Genomic DNA, 22272 nt, shown 5'->3' on the forward strand with positions numbered 1-22272 from the left:
TAATTAGTAGTGTTTATACATTCCTCGTGGGAACCAACCGTGCTTGTTATTGTGTGCTCTTTCTGACACCGTGCACTTGCGGTAAAACAAAGTCGGTTCTCTGACTCACCACCTATTGGAGATTAAATCTCGAGCAAATCTTAGATAAGATAGTACTCAATCACGATAGAAAATAGCAAGATTAGAATACACAACTAAAGTGGAAATAGTTGGGTCTGGCTTCACAATCCCAATAAGGTCTTCAAGTCGTTAACCTACAAGGTTTCGGGAAAAATATAAGGTTAAAGGAAAATCGACTCTAATCGTAACTAGTATCACACATGAGGTGTGAGGACTAGGTTTCCCAGTTGCTAGAGTTCTCCTTTATATAGTTTTCAAATCAGGGTTCACAATATAAGTTACCTTGGTAACAAAGCATTCATATTCACCGTTAAAAGAAAACCTGATTAGATACAAACTAATATCTTTCAGCCGTTAGATCGAACTTTATTTGTTATACACAAATGAAATGTGCTATAATTTGGATAAGGGTAACCGTACCTAAACATGTGTACATGGTTGGTTCAACAGTAGATAACCAAATTTAGCCATATGAGCACTTTCATATTAACCATATTCATCTTGATCACAACTATTTCAAATGACTCAAATGAAACTAGTTATGAAGTTGTTCAATTGTTTATATTTTCGTAGAATTATACAAGACACAATTGAAGCAAAATCGATTTTGATTCAGTTGAATCAACTCATGAACATTATAGCCACGGTTTTGCAAAATATTGCATTCCTTAATTTATAAATGTATTAGTTCATGAATAACCGATTTTAGAACTTAAACAGCTCAGGTATATACGGATACCAGTTTGCATATCTAAGTGGCCGTACTGAGTTTGGGTTCGCCAATACGCATATCGGTCCGCATACCACCAACCTCAGTAGAATTACAGAATTTGAACTTTACTCAAGTACGCATACCAATATGCATACTTAAGTTCCCGTACTTCACTTAACCAATGAGTACGCATGCGGGTATACATACAAAGCAGTATGCATACGGGTATGCATACCATCGTTTCAGATATGGACAACATATATGCAAGTACACATACTATGTTATATCCAATCATGATTAGTCGTTCTAAACTCCATTTTTAATCGTTGAAACTTTCTTAGAGGATGGAAATAGTTGTTTTTCACAAATGATTAACATCAAAGCGATTTTCAAGTTATTGAAAATAATCAATACCAAACATTCCAGGTTTACATCAAATGATTGTCTCACACAAATCATGTAAGATGTTAGCAAGCAATTTTCACATGATCATCTTTTGACTTGCGTCAAGATATAAGATGAACTTGGTTAAAGCGAAATATTACCAACACAAATTTCGAGAAATACGTAAGTGAATTAAACTCATCTCGAAATATCAAACGTGTATAATCGAATACTATACAGCAATACTACTTTTATCTCAAGAATGGAGATAGAGTAGAAATAGACTTTCTGAGTGATCGATGAGTTTCAGTCTCCACATACCTTTTGTTGATGAAGTTCCATAAGCTCTCCTTAGTAGTTCTCCATCTTCAACCGATGAACGCCATGAAGTCTAAAGATCAACTACACAATCTATCCTAGTCCGAGACATTAATTACTATGAGTAGACTAGAAATCAAGACTTATAGTTTTGATCACTAAACTTGACAAAAGAGCTTGAGATAGCAACGCTTGCGAGTTTGACCAAGAAGTGCTCTAAGAAAAATAATCTGAACCAGACTAGACCTGACCAGACTATAGATGACTCAATTTGACCCAGTTAGACTTTAACCTTGACTAGTTGACCTTTGATCAAGACCGATATTCACTTGACTTTGGACTTTAACCTAGAGTTGATCTTTAGCTGACCCTTTTGATTGTTAGTTATCGTTTGTTGACCCAGATGGACTAGGCATTATATTTTGGACCGTTTTAGTATGCCTGATTGAATCAAGACCGCGAGTCGTCGGTTTAGGCTTAGGGCCAATTTTCCTATTTTCTTGAATTGGACCCTTTATGGTTCGAATTAGATTTTGGTTTTTCTAAATAGTTGTATACTTTCTTAACACTTATCAAATGCACTACGGAACAAACCTAATTTGATTATTAAACCCTTAGATATGCTAAAGGTAGATAATAAGAAAGTGTAAAACCATAAATAAGTTTAGAATCACTAGATGGTTTTCTTGGCCGTTAACTTCAAACTTGTATGAATTTTGTATGAGCCACTTTGGATAAACTCTTAGAGTGATTATGTGGTTAACAATAACAACGATCTATCCAAAGGATGAAGTAGTAGATTATGGATTTCGAGGTAGACATGGTTGCCTGCAAAACAGGTGGGGATTCTTGTAACTTTTTTGTAATAATTAGATTACTTTAAATGGCGAGCATGATGTGTCGTTATTATTTGGATAAAGTTTGAATGTAATTGTACATTTAATTGTATGCAATTATGTTTGTGTGCAACTGAATGTGTATATTGCCCAATTTGGGTTGTCTGGTCTCCTCGTTATGAGTGTCTGTGTTTCTCCACATCTTCTCACTGTTGTCGACGCTGGAACTTGGTATCATGATACTTGGGATTCAATACTACTGGAATTTGATAGTATTGGGTTTTGAATATTAAATAGGGGCGGAACTGCAACCAATATTACTACAGCGAAGCATTGCTTTTTGTAGATTTACTAGGCCCTCAAAGTTGTTCGTTGGCAGCCGGGGTTGATATTATTATTTTATATTTATTTTATGTAACTATTATGGGGTATCCAAAATTATATACATATTTTTATCTGGGAATTGGTCAATTGCTTATTGCGCTTGATTTTCCAATCTTAGTAGAATGACTCTGTTTTGATGATCATATCTCTTTTAGATGCATGGACAGATAAGGCTCTTCATGCATCTGATGTGGTGTAATCAAAAATTTATTATATGTTCAAGACTGATATGGTGATTTCAGATTCACGAGACGTACAACTTTCGTGGAGATTACGTTATCATTTGAGACTAGAGTTATCATATTCTTCTCCTTTGAGTGATCTCCTTTTAGGATGACATATGTTTAGGTTGTTCTAACACCATTTCATAGAACTTCTCGGCTGTGTTCTTTTTACTAATGGAATGTTATTGGAATGATCTCCTGCTTTGTGTTGTATGTAGAATATTTTTAATCATTCTTTTTAGTAGAAATGTGTAGCATGTTAGTGATTACCGGAATTAATTAGTATCTGTTGAGCCCCCTTTTGGGATGATGTGCTCACTCGTTCCCACTTCAGTTTTAGTGATCAGAAGAAATGGTACGCCTAAAGATATCCGTTTTCGTATCTTAAAGTTTTACCAAATTTTGAGACATTGTGGATATCTCTATATATGTTTTGTTTTGCTTTCTATAAAACAACACATTATTGTATTCATATCTCTTGGGAGATTTTCATTTATTCATATATCAGAGCGTATAAAATAGTTTTCGGTTAAGTTGTAATGTTGTATAGGAGATTTCCAAATTGATTTTTTAAGTAAATGATTTCCATCCCCAGTGCCTCATTATGTAGTTGATTTCTTGGATTAGTAAGATGTCAGGTTTTGGGGCGGTACATCATACCTATTGGAGATGCTTAAAATCTATGACTATTTTGCAAATAGTTCTATTGACAATGGGAGACATTTTGTTTCTTTGGAGGTTCGACAGTTGATTTGGGAAAGTAAATGAGGAAAGATATTTGGCGGATTTTAGTTTTGGGAATTATATGGGTGTTAGGGACGGAACGAAATACTTACAAAATGGCTAACAAGAAGGGTAAGGATAAGGATTGTATATGTCAATAAAGTCAAAAGTTTAACTTATTTTTGGGCTCAAATCACGAGTGCTTTAAATCAATATGTTGATTAATTGGAAGGTAATACGCGATCTGAGTAACCGATGGAGTACTCAATATCACGTTTTTAGACTCTTATTAGTCACGACGATTTTTTTTTTTGGAAAATAAAAGAGAAAGGGATTCGATCGTAAAACCACAAATGCATTATGCTCGTAGTCTGGCCAATGCTCCACACTCATGTTTTTGGTTATGAAATAACTTATTCCAATTTATAAAAGGACATTTACACAATGGTTAAATACATACACATCTTGTAATTACGAGTTCTAATATTTCACCATGATCTCCGATTCGCAATCCAACATAAGATTCAGTTCTCAGTTTCTTCATGATTCAACATAAAATTTGATTCTCAAAAAACGGAAAACGATTTTGCTTCAAGATTAAGAACCTTGCTCGGCAGTAATGGAGTATACGTGAAGTTTGGGACCATGACATTTTTCTATTTTTATCGAAGGAGCTTGAACAAGATGCCACCTCTTCTACAATGAAATCGAGACCGTATACCATTTGTTGATTCACTGCAGTTTCGCTCAAGCAGTTTGGTTTTCATCTCCTCTCGATCTTCGCTTACAAGAAAAATAACAAATCAACCTAGAGTCATTAACCGTGTGGCCCAAAATAAATGATAATGATTCAACTTTTGCTTTGGGAATGTCCATTTTGTTGGGCTATATAGAAAGGGTTTTGTTATCTTGTGCATCCATGCACAAGATAAGAGTCAATCATTGGCATGGGAAAGTGTAATACACATTAAATATATAAGAGAGGATGGTTCATTGCATTGAAGAATGCATTTGTGGAGAGAGAAATTCAAAAATTCATGAATCTTTACTTTCTCCAATGCAAAGAGTCATCATCTCTCATATATTTTTATTGTGTTTTACACTTTCCCATGCCAATGATTGGATTTTATCTTGTGCATGGATGCACAAGATAACAAAACCCATATAGAAAACATGAAATCTCAAGGTTTTTACGAACAAGAACTTTTCAATGTGTAAGGAACTCTATCCATCACTTTATATTGGTACAATTTCTGCTACAACTTCATTGATGACCGTGAAACAAAATTGATGAAGGCATCCAACCAGGTTAATGTTATGACTTCCTGGAAACCCCCAACCTCTCTTATCATTAAGATTAACGTTGATGTGACTTGGAAAAATTTGAGAGTATTCGTGTTCTGCATTAGCTAAAGATAGTAGTGGTATTTGTTGTGGAGCTGCAATGAGAATTAGAAGGAATGGCTCTGTCATTTTTGTAGAAGCTGATGGGTTCCTCCCGGAAACTGAATTAAGCACATGTATAGATATGAAACCCATCGAAATAGAAGGTGATAGTCGGATAGTAGTGAAAATTTTATCTGGAGAACTCAATACTGGCCCTTGGAGAATACGAAGACGCAAAAACAACATCGCCCGCAACATGCATAGCCTCAACAACTACAATACTTACAAGTTCGTGACAAAGATGGCTAACACTGCTGCTCATGCGCTAACAATTTATGCTCAGAATCTCAAAATCCAAGCAAAGGGGACTAGCTTAGCCTAAACAATAACTATTTATAAGTGAATATCAAAAAAGAAAGGATCCCCTCACACTTTTGTTATCACACTATCTCACAGGCTGGACGTCTTTTTTTGCGAATACAAACCATAGCGAATTTTAAGATAATATTTTGGGAACATGTTTCTATAACAAAGCTCTTCGTTCTTGCCAAAAATGAGCGTATTCCGAGTAATATAACACCACCATCAACTGCTTTGAAAATGGTTCAACGGATTTCTGGTCGTCCAAATTAAGACCAATAAATTGTGAGGTTTTTATATTTCGGAATAAGCTCATTTTTGGTAAACATGTAAACTTGGTAAAAGGAACTTATTTCCGAAACATTAACTTCAAATCTGTTACGGTTTGATTTTTATTCACAAAAAAACTGTCCAATATGTAAGATAATGTGACGATAAAAATGTGAAGGGATCCTTCCTAACACCAAAAACGAAAAAAAAGTTTTATCCTCCCCGCCTCGAAGAAAGAAGGGGAGAAAAAAGAGATGATAGATCGACAGAGGTTTCTCTACCGAGAAATCTCGACGCACTCTCACCAGCAGTCCCTGGGACTCACCAAAGAACTTTAGAGGGTGGGTGTTTGGTCCCACATCATGTGTCTTGCTGGAGAACCCATCCGTACCCATATCATTTCTAAAAAAAAAAAAAAGTAGTTACCTGCAAGACCACCGCATCGTACCCAATTTTTGCACCTCCAATTTTTCTCGGTTGGACCAATTTAATAAACGGCTGAGATCATATCTTGGAACTGCCAAAACTTATTAAAATAACGAATCCAGATTCAGAGAGAAAAAGAAAAAAATTGAGAACCAGAGTGAGAGAGAGACATGGAAGAGGAAGAAGGAGAAGGAAAGAATTATTATACCAATAATAATCAGAAGAGTGAAATTGGGAAACCATTGATTTTGTTAATATGTGGAACGTTAGTGTATTATCATTGTGCTTACAGAAATTCGAGTCTACTCTCATTGATTTCTGATGTATTCATTGTTCTTCTTTGTTCCTTGGCCATTCTTGGTATGTTCTTTCGTCATATCAGTATCACGTAAGTGCATTTTCCAATCTCTCTTTCAAGTTTTCTTTTATCATTTTGGGCTGTTAAATATTGAATTGGGGCTTTAAAGTTTACATTTCGATGGTTATTTTGTTAAACTAGGGTTCTTGATTACTAAGTTGTTGAATTAGGGATTTTACTTAATTTACCCTAATTTTGTTGGATTAGGTTTTTGATTTTTAATACTTATCTGCGGGTTTTTGTCAATTTATCCCAATTGTTGGTAAATGATGAGAGAAATTAAGGTTATGATGGTGATTCTGTTAATTTATGGTTCTCAATTGCCTATGCTGTTGAATTAGGGGTTTTAGTTAATTTATCTTAATTCCTCATAATTTGGTTAGATCAAGGTTTTTGATTCGTAATGATGTTTAAGTTTAGAGTTCTGTATGTGGGTTTTCGTCAGTTTATCCCAATTGTTGGTCGATGATGAGATTTGTTTCCCCAAATTGTGTGTTAGAATTGTATTACATTTACATTTCTAGGTCTGTGTTAGATTTAGGACTAAGGAGGACAAATAATTCTTACAGTACTGAGTAAAATAGAGTTGATTTAAATAAACTTTGTTAATATTTGGTTTGTCCTGCTTTGAATTGTTGTAGTGTTCCGGTGGATCCACTTGAATGGCAGATTTCACAGGACACAGCAAATGCCATTATTGCTACTTTGGCTAATACTTTAGGTGCGGCGGAGTCTGTTTTGAGAGTTGCAGCTACTGGGCACGACAAAAGACTATTCATTAAGGTTATGTTACTTGTTGTATCTTTCTGTTACATCGTTATTTGAAAATTAAAAAGGAAAGTAGCTACTCTATTCGCATATTATGGATTTGTACTATCTTTGGACAAGTATATCTGAAATCACTTCACTAAGATGGTGTGTAGTTGTAGGATACTGTATCATTTCCGGTTTAAAACCAATTGAGATGTCTGGTTTGTTTGCATGAGTTTCTTTCTTTTCTTTTTTGAGATTGTAATTCGAAAGATAGCTCATGTTTGATACCAGAAGATTAACAACCATTTTGCTTACTATTCTCTGTAGGTGGTTGTCATTCTTTACTTGCTATCAGCTGTGGGACGAGTTGCCTCAGGAGCTACAGTTGCATATGCTGGTAAACTTGGTTATATTATTTTAATATCTTCTTTCATCTTTGATTAGCCAATGTTTTTATCTCCATCAGATTATCTTGACATTTAGTATCAGATATTCATATGTCTATCTTCTGATAGCCTTAACGTCTGGAATTAGAATTAATAGTTTGGGAATTTGTTATTCTCTAAGGCCATCATTATCGTCCTGATAATAGAACAATCATGCAGTTAACTTTCATTATGGCTCATTTTAACAACCCTTTAGTCCTTTCCAAGATTCTCCCTGGTCTAAGAAAATATAAATACTGATTGGTAATTTTTATTTTATTTTGGTATGTACTGTTTCATATATGCACCGTTTTATCTGATAAAACTTTGAATTATCTACAGCTGTTTGTGTGCTTGAACTGGTAGCTTTCCAGTGAAATAAGTTTATGTTTTCAAGTGGAATAAACCATTTGCTTGAAAGGGATCTCGGGTTACTATTACCATGTTCAGTTTTCTATTTGACCGCATCCACTAATATGCTTAAACCAAATATGGTTCATGTATGTAGTTGTTTACAGAGGAAGGAAAAATTGTACTTCCAAATTCATGGTTCTATAGAAATCTCAATTCATTGAAGTCTTATTGGATAGAGGTTAATCAGGTTGTTTCTTTGATAAAACAGGGCTGTGCTTATTTTGTCTGTACATTGTTGCCCAAAGCTCTCAGTCGATCAGTGAATGCGCGTCTCAAATTCTGAAGAGAAGAGAGTCTACAGGTGCAGCACAAGATGTCATGTAGTTGGAGCTTGAAAGTATCTCAAATTTTAGACATTTGTGAATATCAGGTTTGTCACATTTTAATTGTATAAATAGCTAAAGCTAGTATGTCTTTGTTCTTTTGTAAAGCCTCTTCTGGCTATTGAATAATGTGGGGTAGTCTTTTACCATACAGAATTAGCTGTTGAACAAATACGAACAACTTAGAAATGATAGAAGATAATATTATCTCAAGTTCAAGGAATTCATCTAAATTTCATCAGTTGCAGCAATTTCTACATTTTCAGTTTCTAATCTATATCAGTATATAATGGTAAAGTTTATGAACTCATCTTGCAATGGTTTATTTATGTTCTTTTCAATCGTTGTGGATTACTTAAGGTGGTTTTTTGTCGAAGGGGTTTGGGGTATATATATTTGGCATCTAATGAAACGTAAGATTGAAAACTCATATCTGATCATTAACGAACCAGTGATGTCGTAGAACATTACATTAGCAAACATATGCCTGACTAATTAACATAGAGTTGAGCTAAATACTCATAAGTCTGTTAAGTGATTTTATAAGCCTACAAATACTAATACCAAGACATAGGAACACTGTAATAGTCAACACACTTTATATAGGTAAAAGCTTTTTCAGTCACCAGTCTTGTAACGATTCATCTTTCACATGTGAGGCTTATGGCCAGATCTCTGACAGGCAGCTAAGAGCTTCACTGACAATGGTGTTTTGTAGGAGTTCCATGCTTGCAATCCTTTGTAATGGAGGTGTATTGTTATTTCGGTTCATTCTGTTCTTGGTATTATTTCCATTATGGGTATTAACACCATCTATTCCGATGTTTGAAATCTGTCCTGAATTTGGCATACCAACATAAGTAGATGACTCATCTCCTTGCATTCCGAGGTTTCCTGTTATTTCAGAAACTCTAGGTATGTTGTTGGTGATAATGGGAGGTGGAGGTGAATTCGAATAGTTTTGCAAGAGATGGTGCAAACTACATGTTAGGGATCCACGAGCAACCATGTCCTCCGCCAGTTTCACCTGGAAAACATATTTGCAGAGTTTTTAGGCTGTTGCAGGACTTCTTTAGAATGTTATTATTAGGGTTTATGTGTTTCAAATTTACCTTTACTCTCAAAGCTTCTACATCTGATCGAAGAACTCTGTTGTCTGTAGCAGCTTCCTTAAATTGATGATCAGCACTGTTGAATTGCTTGTACAGTGAAGCATTTTCTCCTCTTAACTGATCAACCTGTCAGGGGTAGCACCATCAGGAACATAAGTATGACGCAATAACTGAAAATTCTTTTTCGCAGATCAGAAAAGCACAGGTACCTGTAATTCAAGATCAACCAGATGTGCTTGTTTTCTTCTTCGTGATCTTCGTGCAGATTCTCTGTTAGAAACCTTTCTGGAAACCAAAAATGCAGTCAATGTTACAACTCAGGGAAACTTTGATCTTGATTGATAGACCCTTGCCAATTCCTGATAGATCAATAGTCATACCTTCTGATACGTTTGACGTCGACATTATCCATGCTTTGCCCACAAGAACCCCCTTCGATCTCTATATCATCGTCATCAGACTGCTCCCTTGAAGATGACCCACTTGTAGCTCCTACGCCTTGAGTATCTCCTCCTATGCTTGGATTATGAACTGACGTTGGGCTTCCAGCTGACCCAGTTGCAGCAGTGTACGCAAATGTTATACCACTGGATGCAGGACCTAAATTAAAGCAAAAACATTTCCACCAGATCGACTGTGATAGAATCGATTTTAAACTTGGGAAGGTCCTAACTGAATCATAGAATGACACACTAGACGACATTACTAGGTGGAGACCGAGTCTCCGGGTGAATCCTAGGATCACTGGTGTATGCAGAGTGAAAAAAAAACATGTCGAATTCTCTTACCACAAATCGATGATTGTGAATCCATGGTTGGAGAAATGGCTGCAAACTTGTGGAGAGCTGCACTTTGGGAAGACCATACGAAGATATCATTGTTGCTCATTAACCCACCACCACCACCATTTGAAAAAGGGTGCATCTTCTCCTGGTTATATGCAGAAATGGGAAAAAGAAAAAAATTTACTTAAATCGTGTAACCCTTTAACACAACATCGTTTCCAGCTTTCTCTATCTCAAGTCCTCAAGGTTGGATATTTAAGCCAATTCCGACAAACATATAACTATGTAAGCATCAGGGATCAGCTCTGTTGGTCAAGAACTGTAAACTCATTTGACCTGGGGCTGACTCACATTAGTGGCACCATTGGGACTCATAACTAGAAAGGTTATATGACAAATATCCATAAATATAAAGATAGGTAAGTTGGATTTACGAATCTTCTCTCATAGGACACAAAATTTTGAACAAAACCACGAGATCACGAGATCTATCGTCAAACTTTCATATTTGAAATCAGTAGTTTCTAGAAACAAAAATAAACTATTTACCCCGCTTCGAACATTCATATTTGAGATTTTTCTCTAAAAACAGAATAAGAGAAGAGTTAAAAGGGGAAATATGCAACTATGGTGAACTGTATTCTAGACGGATAAAATTTAGCACATCGGATTGTGTTTCGGCACCAAAGCTTTCCTTTCAACCAATCGTATGTGCAAACACATATAAACCGACAAGTCCACGTCAACTAAATTTGTCGTATAAATTCAACAACATATACACGTGGAATCATCATTATGTGCTTGACTTAACGTAGAATAGTACTGAGCACTCTCATCAAGTAATGATTTCTCCCAGGGATTATTAACACACACACAAAAATAACTGAAATTAACAGAACTAACTAACCTCTAGTTGATGATCATCAAAACTGAAATCACTCAAATCATTACTAACAAAACCCTGATCTTGATACGGATGATGAGAAATGATGATATCATTAGTAGTAGTTGTTGTTATTGGTCTTAAAAACTCTTCAAAATCCAACTCTGATGCACTTCTCTTCATGTTTGAACCTCCGAATATCGACGATGTTTCAACGTGTTTCGGGTTCGTGTCGAGTGGTTTTTGATCCATTTCTTAGCTAGCTAGGTGTATTTGGTTTGATTATGGTGATCTCTTGGATCTGAAAAAACTGTAAGGAGCTTCACGGAATTCCAAGGAAAGCGAGTGAGAAAAAAGAAAGGTGAAAGCTGAATTAGGTTTGTAAAGAGAAAGGTGATGATGTTATATGGCATTACGTGCTTTATTCGGATCAAATTCTGTTACCAAAAATGCCCATGCGTTGTATGTTTTAATTACATGATTGACCTTCATTGCTTAGTATGGTTGGTTTCCTTTGTGGTGGATGCAAACATGCAGTTATTTACTACGTAACTTTTTATGTGGCTATTGGACTAACTTACTTCGCAAAGATTTCTACCAAAATACAAGAGAATGAAAATACAAGATGGGTGATTGTTTGGGAAGTCCCCGTATTTCCTTATTGGCCTACCCAACTTGTCTGGGAGGTGTAGAAGAAGAAGAAGGAATGGAGGTACCAAGACGAGAACACCTCCAAAATTTTGTTGTGCTTCAGACTTCATAGACTTGTCAATTCTTTTAGCTAATACTAGGGTGATATATGTCTGGTAGAGAAGATAAAAAACATACTTGGAATTATATTTATGTCATGTGGTAACATAGAAGTTAGACCGGCACAACTAGGCGGCTAAAGAAAAGAGAAATTTGGTTTTGATGTAAAAGCATTTATGATGTTTTAATATATTTTAAAAAGAGCACTGTGAATTTGGATTTGCACTTAGTCCTACCGACTGCATAGTTTTGGTGTTTAACTTTAGTAATCAAAATTTAAAGGTTAGTATTGACCTCTAGGAACCATCAAACGCCAATTACGAAGGTTGAAGGCGGAAAGAGCAGTTTTACGTATTTCACATATCATGTAGTGTTGTATCTCGATATATAATAGTTTATTTCGTGGAACACGTCAGGAGAGGTCTTAATCCAAGAAGAAGCAATTAACAGTTTGAATCACTTAAAAAAAAATAGAAAATATTAAAAAATCTGTTCATGAAGATTTACAGTTTTTAAACACTTCCAGGATCAATAAAAATAATAAAACGCACAGGAGCAAGTCCTCTGATCTTTCGGTCCATAAAAATATAGCATAAATACTTTAGAAGAGGCAAAGTAACTTACGAGTTTCTCATATCAAATCGTCTACCAAAAATTCATTTGTTCTTCTAGAAAGCTATAACGAAGGTCTTTTGACCTTCTTTATTTTACACAGCATCAACGTTACGAATTCCAATCAATACTCCCAATACAACACCCAACCAGAAACAGCGGAGCATATGCTTATTCACTATCCAATAGCAGCAGTTTTCTGGAACAACTTGTTATCTCGTTTATCAACAAACTAAATCAACCTCAAGTCTTATATCATTATAAACAATCGATCAACCGTTTCCCAATTCCACAAAAACACTAGCCATACCCCATATGTATCAGCTTGCAGTTTTTTTTATGGAACATTTGGACGTCCAGAAATGATTTAGTTTCAAAACAACACCACATACCCCCGAACAACATCTTGGCACAGACCCTGAAGAAGCAACATGAATCCGAATGGGCAAAAAAGGTTTTTCCCCGGTTTAACCCGGGGACACGCCATGTAGAGCCACTCTGACAAATATCAGAGCAAAAGTGATATTAACAGGCTGGACCAGACCGGAATCGGATTGGATGAAGATCAACATGGATGGGGATGCTAGGGGACATCCGGAAATTGCAGGAGCAGATTTTATTTGCAGGGATTCGAGTGTTCAAACTGTAATAGCTTCCGCGCAACTTATAGGAATATCTACGACGCTATATAGCTAAAACGTGGGCATCTCTGCTGGCATTTAGGATAACAATGGAGGGACATTGTCCAAAAGTTATTTTTCAGACAGATTCGAAAAACCTGATGCGCTTCATAAAAATAGAAGTTAAAGCTCCATGGTATATTGCAGAAGTGACTACCGAAATAAAACAGAGAATGCGATAAATTTTTTATTGTGCTATACAACACAAATATATAAAAGAGAATCAAGCATCATATGGTCTGGCAAACTATGTAGCAGACGATAACCAAGCAGGAAACCTATCAACAACAATTTGGGACCAGACAACTCCACATTTTATTATCCAAATTCTATTAAATGACCCTGTGGGTACAAGATACTCCACGTGTAATAGTTTTCTAGACCGTTCTTTACTTTTTATCATGCTTCATAAAAAAAAATATTCAAATTATCTTTCAGTTCAGGTTCAGAGTTCCGTGCAAAATAACTTACAAGCTCCTCATAAACGAATTCTATTCTCCCTATGTCAAATTAGGTGTATATTTTGAAATTTGTGATATAACTTGCAATCCAAATGAGAGTGGCAAAAATCAATTTATGTATTTACACAACAGCGATAAAGTCGAAAATAACTACCCACTGGAATCCAACAAGACGTGTAAAACATGCCGGTCCAACATACCTAGCCCATGAAGCCGGGTGCTTAGTGTGTTGCATGCAATATTGTGATGTGCTGGAGATCTATGCATGTCATGTTGTGCCGTGCCAGAAAAATAAACGCGCTGTGCAAGACATATATATTGTATATTTTTATAAGAAAATATATTCTTAATATTTAGATGTTATGTGTATTGTTATTAAAATAAGTCAACATTACGAAGGTAGAAAGTCAAAAAAATGGCTAGAATAAAGATTTTCTGGTAAAATTCACGTATGAAATATGATGTATCATGTCATATTGTGTAATGTTTTATGCATGTTATGAGATGCTGTTTTAACTTGTTGTGAGGTGCTGTGTCACGTGCTTATCTGTACCGCGTGTTGTGATGTACCACTGTGTTAATTAGTCTGACACATCACAACCCACGAAACCATCATGTTGTTCCGTGCTGGGAAGGGCCAAAAATTCAGCATGATGAACTGGAATACACTGGGCTTGTGCTGGCACAACCAACAAATTTTAGAAATTTGGCTAATGGGAGCGGATATTAGCGGAGTGGAAAGTCACTTCCCCCTGTATAAGAAAAAATCACTTATTTCTCACATAAAAATATCCTTAAACATTAGTTTTTTTTCTTTGATACGCGAAAGACGGACTCTCCCTACCCGAACCCAATCAGTTGGACTGGCCCCACTGCCAGACCCAACACCGCTAAACCCATTGTACAACTAATCATTATAAACCTCTACGGTTGCGGGGATTGAACTCCTGACTTTCTCCTTACATGAGTTGATGGGATATCATTGAGCTATACTCTTGTACCCAAATATTAGTTATTTGATAAGTACTATTAAGTGTTTGTCGGTTAACTACTTAATTATATCAATTAATTATATTTTTGGATTTAATTCAAGAGAGGGATCGCGGGAACGTCAAAAAGATAACCTCGAACAAAGCAGCTTGACCGTAGATTTGAATATAAAGAACGGTTAAGATGATTAGATACAATGATCGGTGACGATATATGTATTTTAAGAAAAACAAATGTTACAGGACGACCCGTGACCAATATTTTTACTTTTTTTTTTTAAGCATACATATATTATAAAAGCAACTAAACTGTTATTACATGAGGAAATGTGATTCTCCTAAAATTGCTTAATAGAATATGGTTAAGAAACGCTGGCCCCCGGTCCCATATTGAGGTTGAGTAAGTTCCATCTTGGCTATCGTCCGACGCACAGTTCGCTACACCGTCTGTTGCTTGGTTCCCTTCTCTGTAGTTGTGCTAAATATCTCAACATGGAATTTAACGCATCCAGTGTTTAATTTCTGATATATACCAAGGGGTTTCCATTAGAGTTTTAATGAAGTGTATGAGACTTTCAGAATATGTCTCAAATAAAACTTTATACCATCCTCTTTATGTGGCAGTTCTGGTTGCTAATACTGTTGCCCATGTTTCTGCTGTGAGTGCCGAGGTTAATCCTAGAGGTTGAGCAAGGGCCATTATCGTTTGCGCATTCGAGTGCTTGAAAATGAATCTTGCTCCCGCCATGCATGGGTGACTTCTAGCAGCCCCATTAGTGTTGACTTTAATCCAATCTGGTGCTGGGTTGCACCAACCCACTTGAATGGGTATGGTTGTTCTGGTTATGTTTATAGCAGTTCGAGGCGGCGGTTCTCCCGGGAGAACTGGAGGGGGGAGATCGTTAGAGCCCATTCAAATTCATGTTGTTGTGCCAAAGATCTTTCCAGAATGTCTGTGAGAGTGGATTGTGCTTGATTGAACACGAGTTTATTTCTTGTCGTCCACAGTAACCAAAATAGAAAACAACATGATGTGATAGAAGAGGTATTGACCAGAGTTTGGAGTATTTGTGAAATTGTTGTTTGGGGGGTTACGATAATTGATTGGTTATTACCTTGGTTTTGGTTTGTTGGTATTCGGTTTGAAAGGCTGGTCCAAGTGGATATTGCTATGGGGAAGTGAATAAGCATGTGTTCAGATGTTTCTGGTGCGGAGTTACATCGGGACAAAGGTTGGTATTGGAAAGGTTGATGTGATGTAGCTTAGATAAGGTTGGTAAACCCTCATTGATAGCTTTCCACAAGAAAAGCTGAATTTTTGGAGGACATGGTAAGGTCCATGATAGCTTAGACAGCTATACCCGGATACGGTGGTGTATGTTCTTGATTTAGTGTGGGGCCATATTATTTTATCTGGGGTGCTGACATATTTATTATGTGTTGGATGGCATTAGGTGGGAGGTTGTTTAGCTTATTATGGCTCCAATTATGAGAACAATGGTCAGTTAACTCAGCTACAGATTGTATGGGGGAGCACTGGGTGGCATCGATATTTCGAAAGTGAGGTATCCAGTTATCTTGGATAGGGGTATCTAAACCATTTCCTATTTGGTGAAATAAATGTTGTTTTACCGAAGGTACGAGAGACGCCATTTTTTTCCATTGCGGGATGAAATTAGAAGGAACTGTGATCTCACACTGGAATATTGGTTGATGTTTGAGGTATTTCTCGTTATAAATGCCGGTGCAGATGGAATATGGGTGGGCATGAATGTTCCAGATCCGTTTCATGAAAAGATCTTTATTGTGGTGGCTACTCTTTCTGATTCCAATTCCTCCTTCCGCTGTCGGCTTGTTTAGTTTGCTCCATCCTATTGGGTGAAACTTCATGTACCCAAAAAAAAATCCTAGAAATTCGATCAATTTGTTTGTGCACCTGGGTGGGGAAAATCTGGGTTTGCGTAAGGGGATTGGATGTTGGTGTTACAGAGGTTTCAATAAGTACTAGTATCCTTGCCTGGTAAAGGCATTTTGTCATCCATCCTTGAGATTTACGAGTCAATCGTTGGAGTAGAGGTTCGAATATGTGTTGAGAGTTTCTCCCATGCTTGAATCGAAATCCCAAATATATAGGTGAAATTAATGTGGTTGGCATGTCGTATAATTGTTGTAGAAAGTCTATGTTGTTCTGTTGTAATCTCGGATGGTGGATGATAGTTGATTTCTTTGTGTTGATTATTTATCCTACTGAAGAGCTGTAAGATTGAAGTATCCTCCTTAGGTGATTGTTCCTGGGTATCTTTGTACGTGATTAGGAGATCGTCTGCATACATTAAATGTAAAATGGGTGGTGCTTTTTTTTTTTGATATTTGGAGACTTCCGACCGTATTTTTTGCTTCAAGATTGAAAAGATTTGTTGATAGAATTTCTGCACAAATAATGAAGATGTAGGAAGGTACGGGATCACCCTATCTGATACCCCTAGTAGGTGTGATGAAACCATGTGGTGTACCATTATTGTTGACCGAGTAAGTGACTGACTTGATACATATCATGATATAATCCATAAATATTGATGGAAATCCTTGTTTTGTAAAAGATTTTTTGATGAATCCCCAATCAAGGATGTCATAAGCTTTCTGAATCTAGCTTTAGAGCTATCTTGGGGTTTTTAGTGATTGGAGACGTTTTGATGTGATGGAAAATCTCTCTGGCAATTGCTATGTTATCATGTATTGATCTTTGAGGTACGAAGGCACTTTGGTACGGGCTTATTAAGAATGGGAGACGGGGGAGTAATCGGTTGACAAGGATTTTGGATATGATTTTGTAACTAACATTGAAGAGGCTGATAGGTCTGAATTGGGATGGCTTTGTTGGATTGTCGAATTTTGTAAGAGTTTTATGTTTGTGTGATTCAAGAGAGGGTGTATGTTTAAGGAATTGAAAGAACTCAGTACCATAGCTATAAGTTGTATGTGAGTGGTGTCCCAGAAAACTTTAAAAAACTTACTGGTGTATCCGTACGGTCCCGGAGCACTTTTGGAATTAATGGAAAACAAAGATTGCTTGATTTATTTCATTGTTACTTCCGCAGAAAGACTGTCACATTGTGCCAACGTCAGTCTTGGAGTAATTTCCTCAAAGAGTGTTTCATCTATCGTTGTATTTGGGAAGTGTATTGGGTAGTGAAATGGTCCAGGATGATCTGGATGACCTGGTTTTAATCACTGACCCAGTTGTTTTGATTAGGGGTGTAAATTGGGCCAGGCCGGGCAGCCCGGCCTACTTTTTACTACAGGCCAGGCCAGACAGACCTCATAATCAGCTACCCAAAAATCCCGTCAGGCCGGACAGGCCGGGTAGAAGCACTTATTTTGAGGCCCAAAACTTTTCCAAATCCCATTTTATAAGCAGACCAGGCCAGGCAGGCCAAATAGGTTTCGGGTTTTTTTGAGTTTTCAAAATTCTGTGATAAATGATTTAACTTCTATTTATAATTCGGAGAATAAATGAACTATGAGTTAAAATAATCCTAAATAATTAATCTTCTAAATGTAAAATAGAAATGAAAATAAGAATTTTAAACCAAAATATAACCCAAACACATAACACTTTTCTCTAACATTAGAACAAAAACCTTTAAAAATTTAAACGGATACTAGGACGGGCCATTCGGGAAGGTACCTTGCCAGGATATTAAATTTTAGTGAAATTCTGAGCCCGCCCATTTAAACTAATCAGGCCAGGCCAGGCGGCCCATGACGGGCTGTAACAGGCTTTGGGCTCATTCGGGTACAGGCAGGCTCAGGCGGGTACAGGCAGGCCGAGTATTTTCGGCTATTATTTACACCCCTAGTTTTGATGATCCTATAATTTCTTTATGTTGTTAAGGCTTCGGTGAATGGTTTCCTTTGTATGGAAGAAAGTCGTATTATTTTCTCCCAATTAGAGCCATTGAATTCTGGATCATTGCTTCCAATATGTTGCATGACGTTGGAGTAATGTGAGTTGTTGATTACACATATCTTTGTCGCGTCGTATCCAGAAATATAGTTCCTCACCGCTGTGAATAGCGCACTGATGTTGAGCCCTTTGAATTTCTGTCGTTGATTTTTTAATTAACTTTGGCAGGTGACCAAAAGTGTTCTTGTTCCATTCCATCAGAGTTTGTCCCGTTGTGATTAATCTTAGTTGAAGGTCTAGAGCAGAGTCTGAGTCATTTTGTTGCGTCCATGCTAATCCTATAATCTGCTTGAGTTGTGGATGTGTTAGCCATAGATGTTCAAACTTGTAATTTTTTTGTCCTTGCCAATCGATTGTTTCGGTGTGCAGCAGGATGTGAGGGTGATCCGAAGAAATCCTCGGGAGGTAATTCCAGCATGAGGATTTGTTTTTCGCCAATGTTGGGTTGCAATTTCCCTATCAAGCCGTTCCATAATATTGTCTAGACCCTGTTGGTTGTTTGTCCAGGTGAATGGATCTCCTCGAAATCCTAAATCTATGAAACCCATTGATCAATCATTGTTATAAATGGTTGGGTCTGACTATATATGACCTGTCTTCCTCTTTTGTTTTCCAATTGATCCATAATGTCATTAAAATCTCCTATCAGAAGCCATTCCATTGAAAATTGATATTAGGGAAGATTGTTGGGAAATCTTACGAAAAATCTATTCTTGCAACCGGGTGTGGAAGAACATATGCAGAGCCATGGTTGTGCGAGGGGTGGAGGTGTGATAAGGATGTGGATGTAACTTTGAGATTGAAGTAAAACTTGAATGTTTAGGCTGTTCCACATGAGACAGAGTCCTCCTCGTCGACCCACCTTGGGAACATAAGTTAGGTTTTGAAACTGAAGAGACTGAGCAAGACTTGACATATGACGATCATTGGCTAAAGTTTCAGAGAGAAATAAGATATCGAGCTTATGTAATGATACTAGTCCCTTTAGATGTTGTATCGTTGGTTGATTTTTAATGCCTTGGCAATTCCAATCGATGTTCACGATGTGGTTTAATTAGTTTTGGGGAATTGGAGAAGGCTTAGTTCATATAGTTTAGCTGGGTGGTTTTGGTCAGCTGTGATAAAAGGCGCAGGAGTGTTAGAGCATTGCTCGGTCGAACTCGCAAGCGTTGCTATCTCAAGCTTGTTTGTCAATGTTAGTGATCAAAACTATAAGTCTTGATTTCTAGTCAACTTATAGTAATGTCTCGGACTAGGATAGATTGTGTAGTTGAGCATTAGACTTCACGACTTTCATCAATTGAAGACGAAGAACTACTAAGGAGAGCTTGTGGAACTTCATCAACAAAAGGTATGTGGAGACTAAAACTCATCTATCACTTGGAAAGTCTATTTCTACTATATCTCCTATATTGAGACAAAAGTCGTATTGCTATATAGATTCGATTATGCACATTTGAGATTTCGAGCTGAGTTTAAATCGCTAACATATTTCTCGAAATATGTGTTGATAAGCTTTCGCTTCAACCAAGTTCATCTTATATTCTTAACGAAAGTCAAAATATGATCATGTGAAAATCACCGAGTAACATTTTACATGGTTTGTGTGATACAATCATTTGGTGTAGACTTGGAATGTTTCGTTATGATTATTTCAATAACTTGAAAATTTCTTTGATGCTAATAGTGTGTGAAAACGACTATTGTCATCCTCTAATAACGTTTCAATGGTTGATATAGAGTTTAGAATACTTAACCATCACTGGATTGTGAACATAGTATGCATTCTTGCATGTATACATACTTGTAGTTGTGGATTTCTGGGTACCTAAGTACACATACCCGTACGCGTACTGGCGAAGGGTTTGGGTCCAAAAATTTCATATGTGTTTGGAATTATGCGTATCCGTTTGTATACTGGAGAAACCCAAACTTAGACCGGGTACTTAAGTATGCGTCCCCGTTTGCATACTTGAGTGGTTAAAGTTCTAAAATCGGTTTATTCATGAACTAATACATTTATATATTAAGGAATGCATTCTTTGCAAATCGTGGCTATAATGTTCATGAACTGATTCGGGTGAATCGAACCGATTTTTCTTCAATTGTGTTATTGTTCAATGAGAATATAGCAATTGAACAACTTTATAAATAGTTTCATTTGAGTCATTTGAACTAGTTATGGTTAAGATGAATGAGGTTGATATGAGAGTGTTCGTATAGCTAACCTCGGTTAACTACTGTTGAACCAACATAGTGTACACGTTTAGGTACGGTTACTCAAACCTAAATGATGTACATTTCATTTGTGTATAACAAACTAAGTTCGAATTAATGGTTGAAAGATATTAGCTTAAGTCTAATCAGGTTTTCATCTAACGGTGAATATTGAATGCTTTGTTACCAAGGTAACTTAATTAGATTGCAAACCCTGATTTGAAAACTATATAAGGGAGAACTCTAGCAACTGGGAAACCTAATCCCCACACCTCATGTGTGATACTAGTTGCGACTAGAGTCGATTCTCCTTTAACCTTAGGTTTTTCACGAAACCCTGTAGGTTAACGACTTAAAGACTTCATTGGGATTGTGAAGCCAGACCCAACAATTTTCTCTGTAGTTGCGTGTTCTTACTTCTACTATCGTGTTTGAGTATTATCTTTGCTAAAATTTGCTTGAGATTTATCTCCGATAGGTAAGATTAAAAGTAGTCACAAACATCTTCATCTCATCGTTTGTGATTCCGCAATATCTTGTTTCACAGCTACCATACAATTAATATTATTGTGAGGTGATTGATAATACTAGGCTGTTCTTCGGGAACATAAGTCCGGTTTATCAATTGATCCCTGTGCACATTGATTTATCAAAAGACGGAACAAAACTAGCTCGTAGGTATTTCTGTGGGAGACTGATTTATCTATTCCAATATATTTTTTCTGTGTGAGACAGATCTGTTTATCAAGTCTTCGACTTTGGGTCCTAGCAACTCTTGGTTGTGGGTGAGATCAGCTAAGGGAATCAAGTGCGTAGAATCCTGCTGGGGTTTAAAGACGTAAAGAGCGCAACTTTACCTTGATCAGTGTGAGATTGATTAGGGCTCAACTACATTCCAGTCTGAAGTTCATTGGTAGTAGAGCTAGTGTCTGTAGCGGCTTAATACAGTGAGGTGTTCAAAGCTGGACTAGGTCCCGGGATTTTTCTGCATTTGCGGTTTTCCTTGTTAACAAAATTCTGGTGTCTGTGTTATTTCTTTTCCGCATTATATTTTGTTATATAATAGAAATATCACATGTTTTGAGTTAAAATCAATCAATTAGATAATCCAACCTTTGGTTGTTGATATAAATTGATTGACACTTGAACATTGATCTTTGGTACCATTCAAGTTATTTCTCTTATTCAATCGGGCTCACAAATTCCTATTCGCTGATTGCAGATTGAATTGAGAAATTGAGATATAAACTATTTGATATGCTTTTCTATAGATTGAGTCTGACTATCTAGTTGATTCTCTTGAAAGTATATTGGACTTTGTCTATTCAGATTGTCGAACGAAATATTGGGTGTGGTTGTTAGTCCTCCGCTTTTTCAAGGAAGATATAAGTTTAAAAGGT

At 36.7% G+C, this 22272-nt stretch overlaps 2 protein-coding genes across 4 annotated transcripts; one reads left to right on the plus strand and one right to left on the minus strand.

Moving 5' to 3' along the window:
- The first annotated feature begins 6269 nt into the window (after positions 1-6269).
- LOC113358842 (reticulon-like protein B22) lies at positions 6270-8720 on the plus strand. 2 transcript variants are annotated; one of them, XM_026602560.1, is made up of 5 exons: positions 6270-6531; positions 7143-7284; positions 7582-7651; positions 8302-8463; positions 8571-8720. In XM_026602560.1, the coding sequence occupies exons 1-4, from the start codon at positions 6314-6316 to the stop codon at positions 8415-8417; spliced, it is 546 nt and encodes a 181-aa protein (XP_026458345.1). In that variant the 5' UTR covers positions 6270-6313; the 3' UTR covers positions 8418-8463; positions 8571-8720. The 2 variants fall into 2 exon arrangements, with proteins under 2 accessions (XP_026458345.1, XP_026458344.1); XM_026602559.1 differs by having other exon boundaries at positions 8302-8675.
- A 115-nt stretch (positions 8721-8835) lies between these two features.
- On the minus strand, positions 8836-11577 carry LOC113358841 (bZIP transcription factor RISBZ4-like). 2 transcript variants are annotated; one of them, XM_026602558.1, is made up of 6 exons: positions 11221-11577; positions 10317-10458; positions 9909-10077; positions 9738-9813; positions 9529-9654; positions 8836-9443 (listed from the first exon to the last, which is right to left on the minus strand). In XM_026602558.1, exons 1-6 carry the CDS (start codon positions 11446-11448, stop codon positions 9078-9080), a joined length of 1107 nt encoding a protein of 368 aa, XP_026458343.1. In that variant the 5' UTR covers positions 11449-11577; the 3' UTR covers positions 8836-9077. The 2 variants fall into 2 exon arrangements, with proteins under 2 accessions (XP_026458343.1, XP_026458342.1); XM_026602557.1 differs by having other exon boundaries at positions 9909-10128.
- Positions 11578-22272: the final 10695 nt, after the last annotated feature.

Source organism: Papaver somniferum, chromosome 3 (genome assembly GCF_003573695.1).
Source record: "Papaver somniferum cultivar HN1 chromosome 3, ASM357369v1, whole genome shotgun sequence".
Taxonomy (NCBI): domain Eukaryota; kingdom Viridiplantae; phylum Streptophyta; class Magnoliopsida; order Ranunculales; family Papaveraceae; genus Papaver; species Papaver somniferum.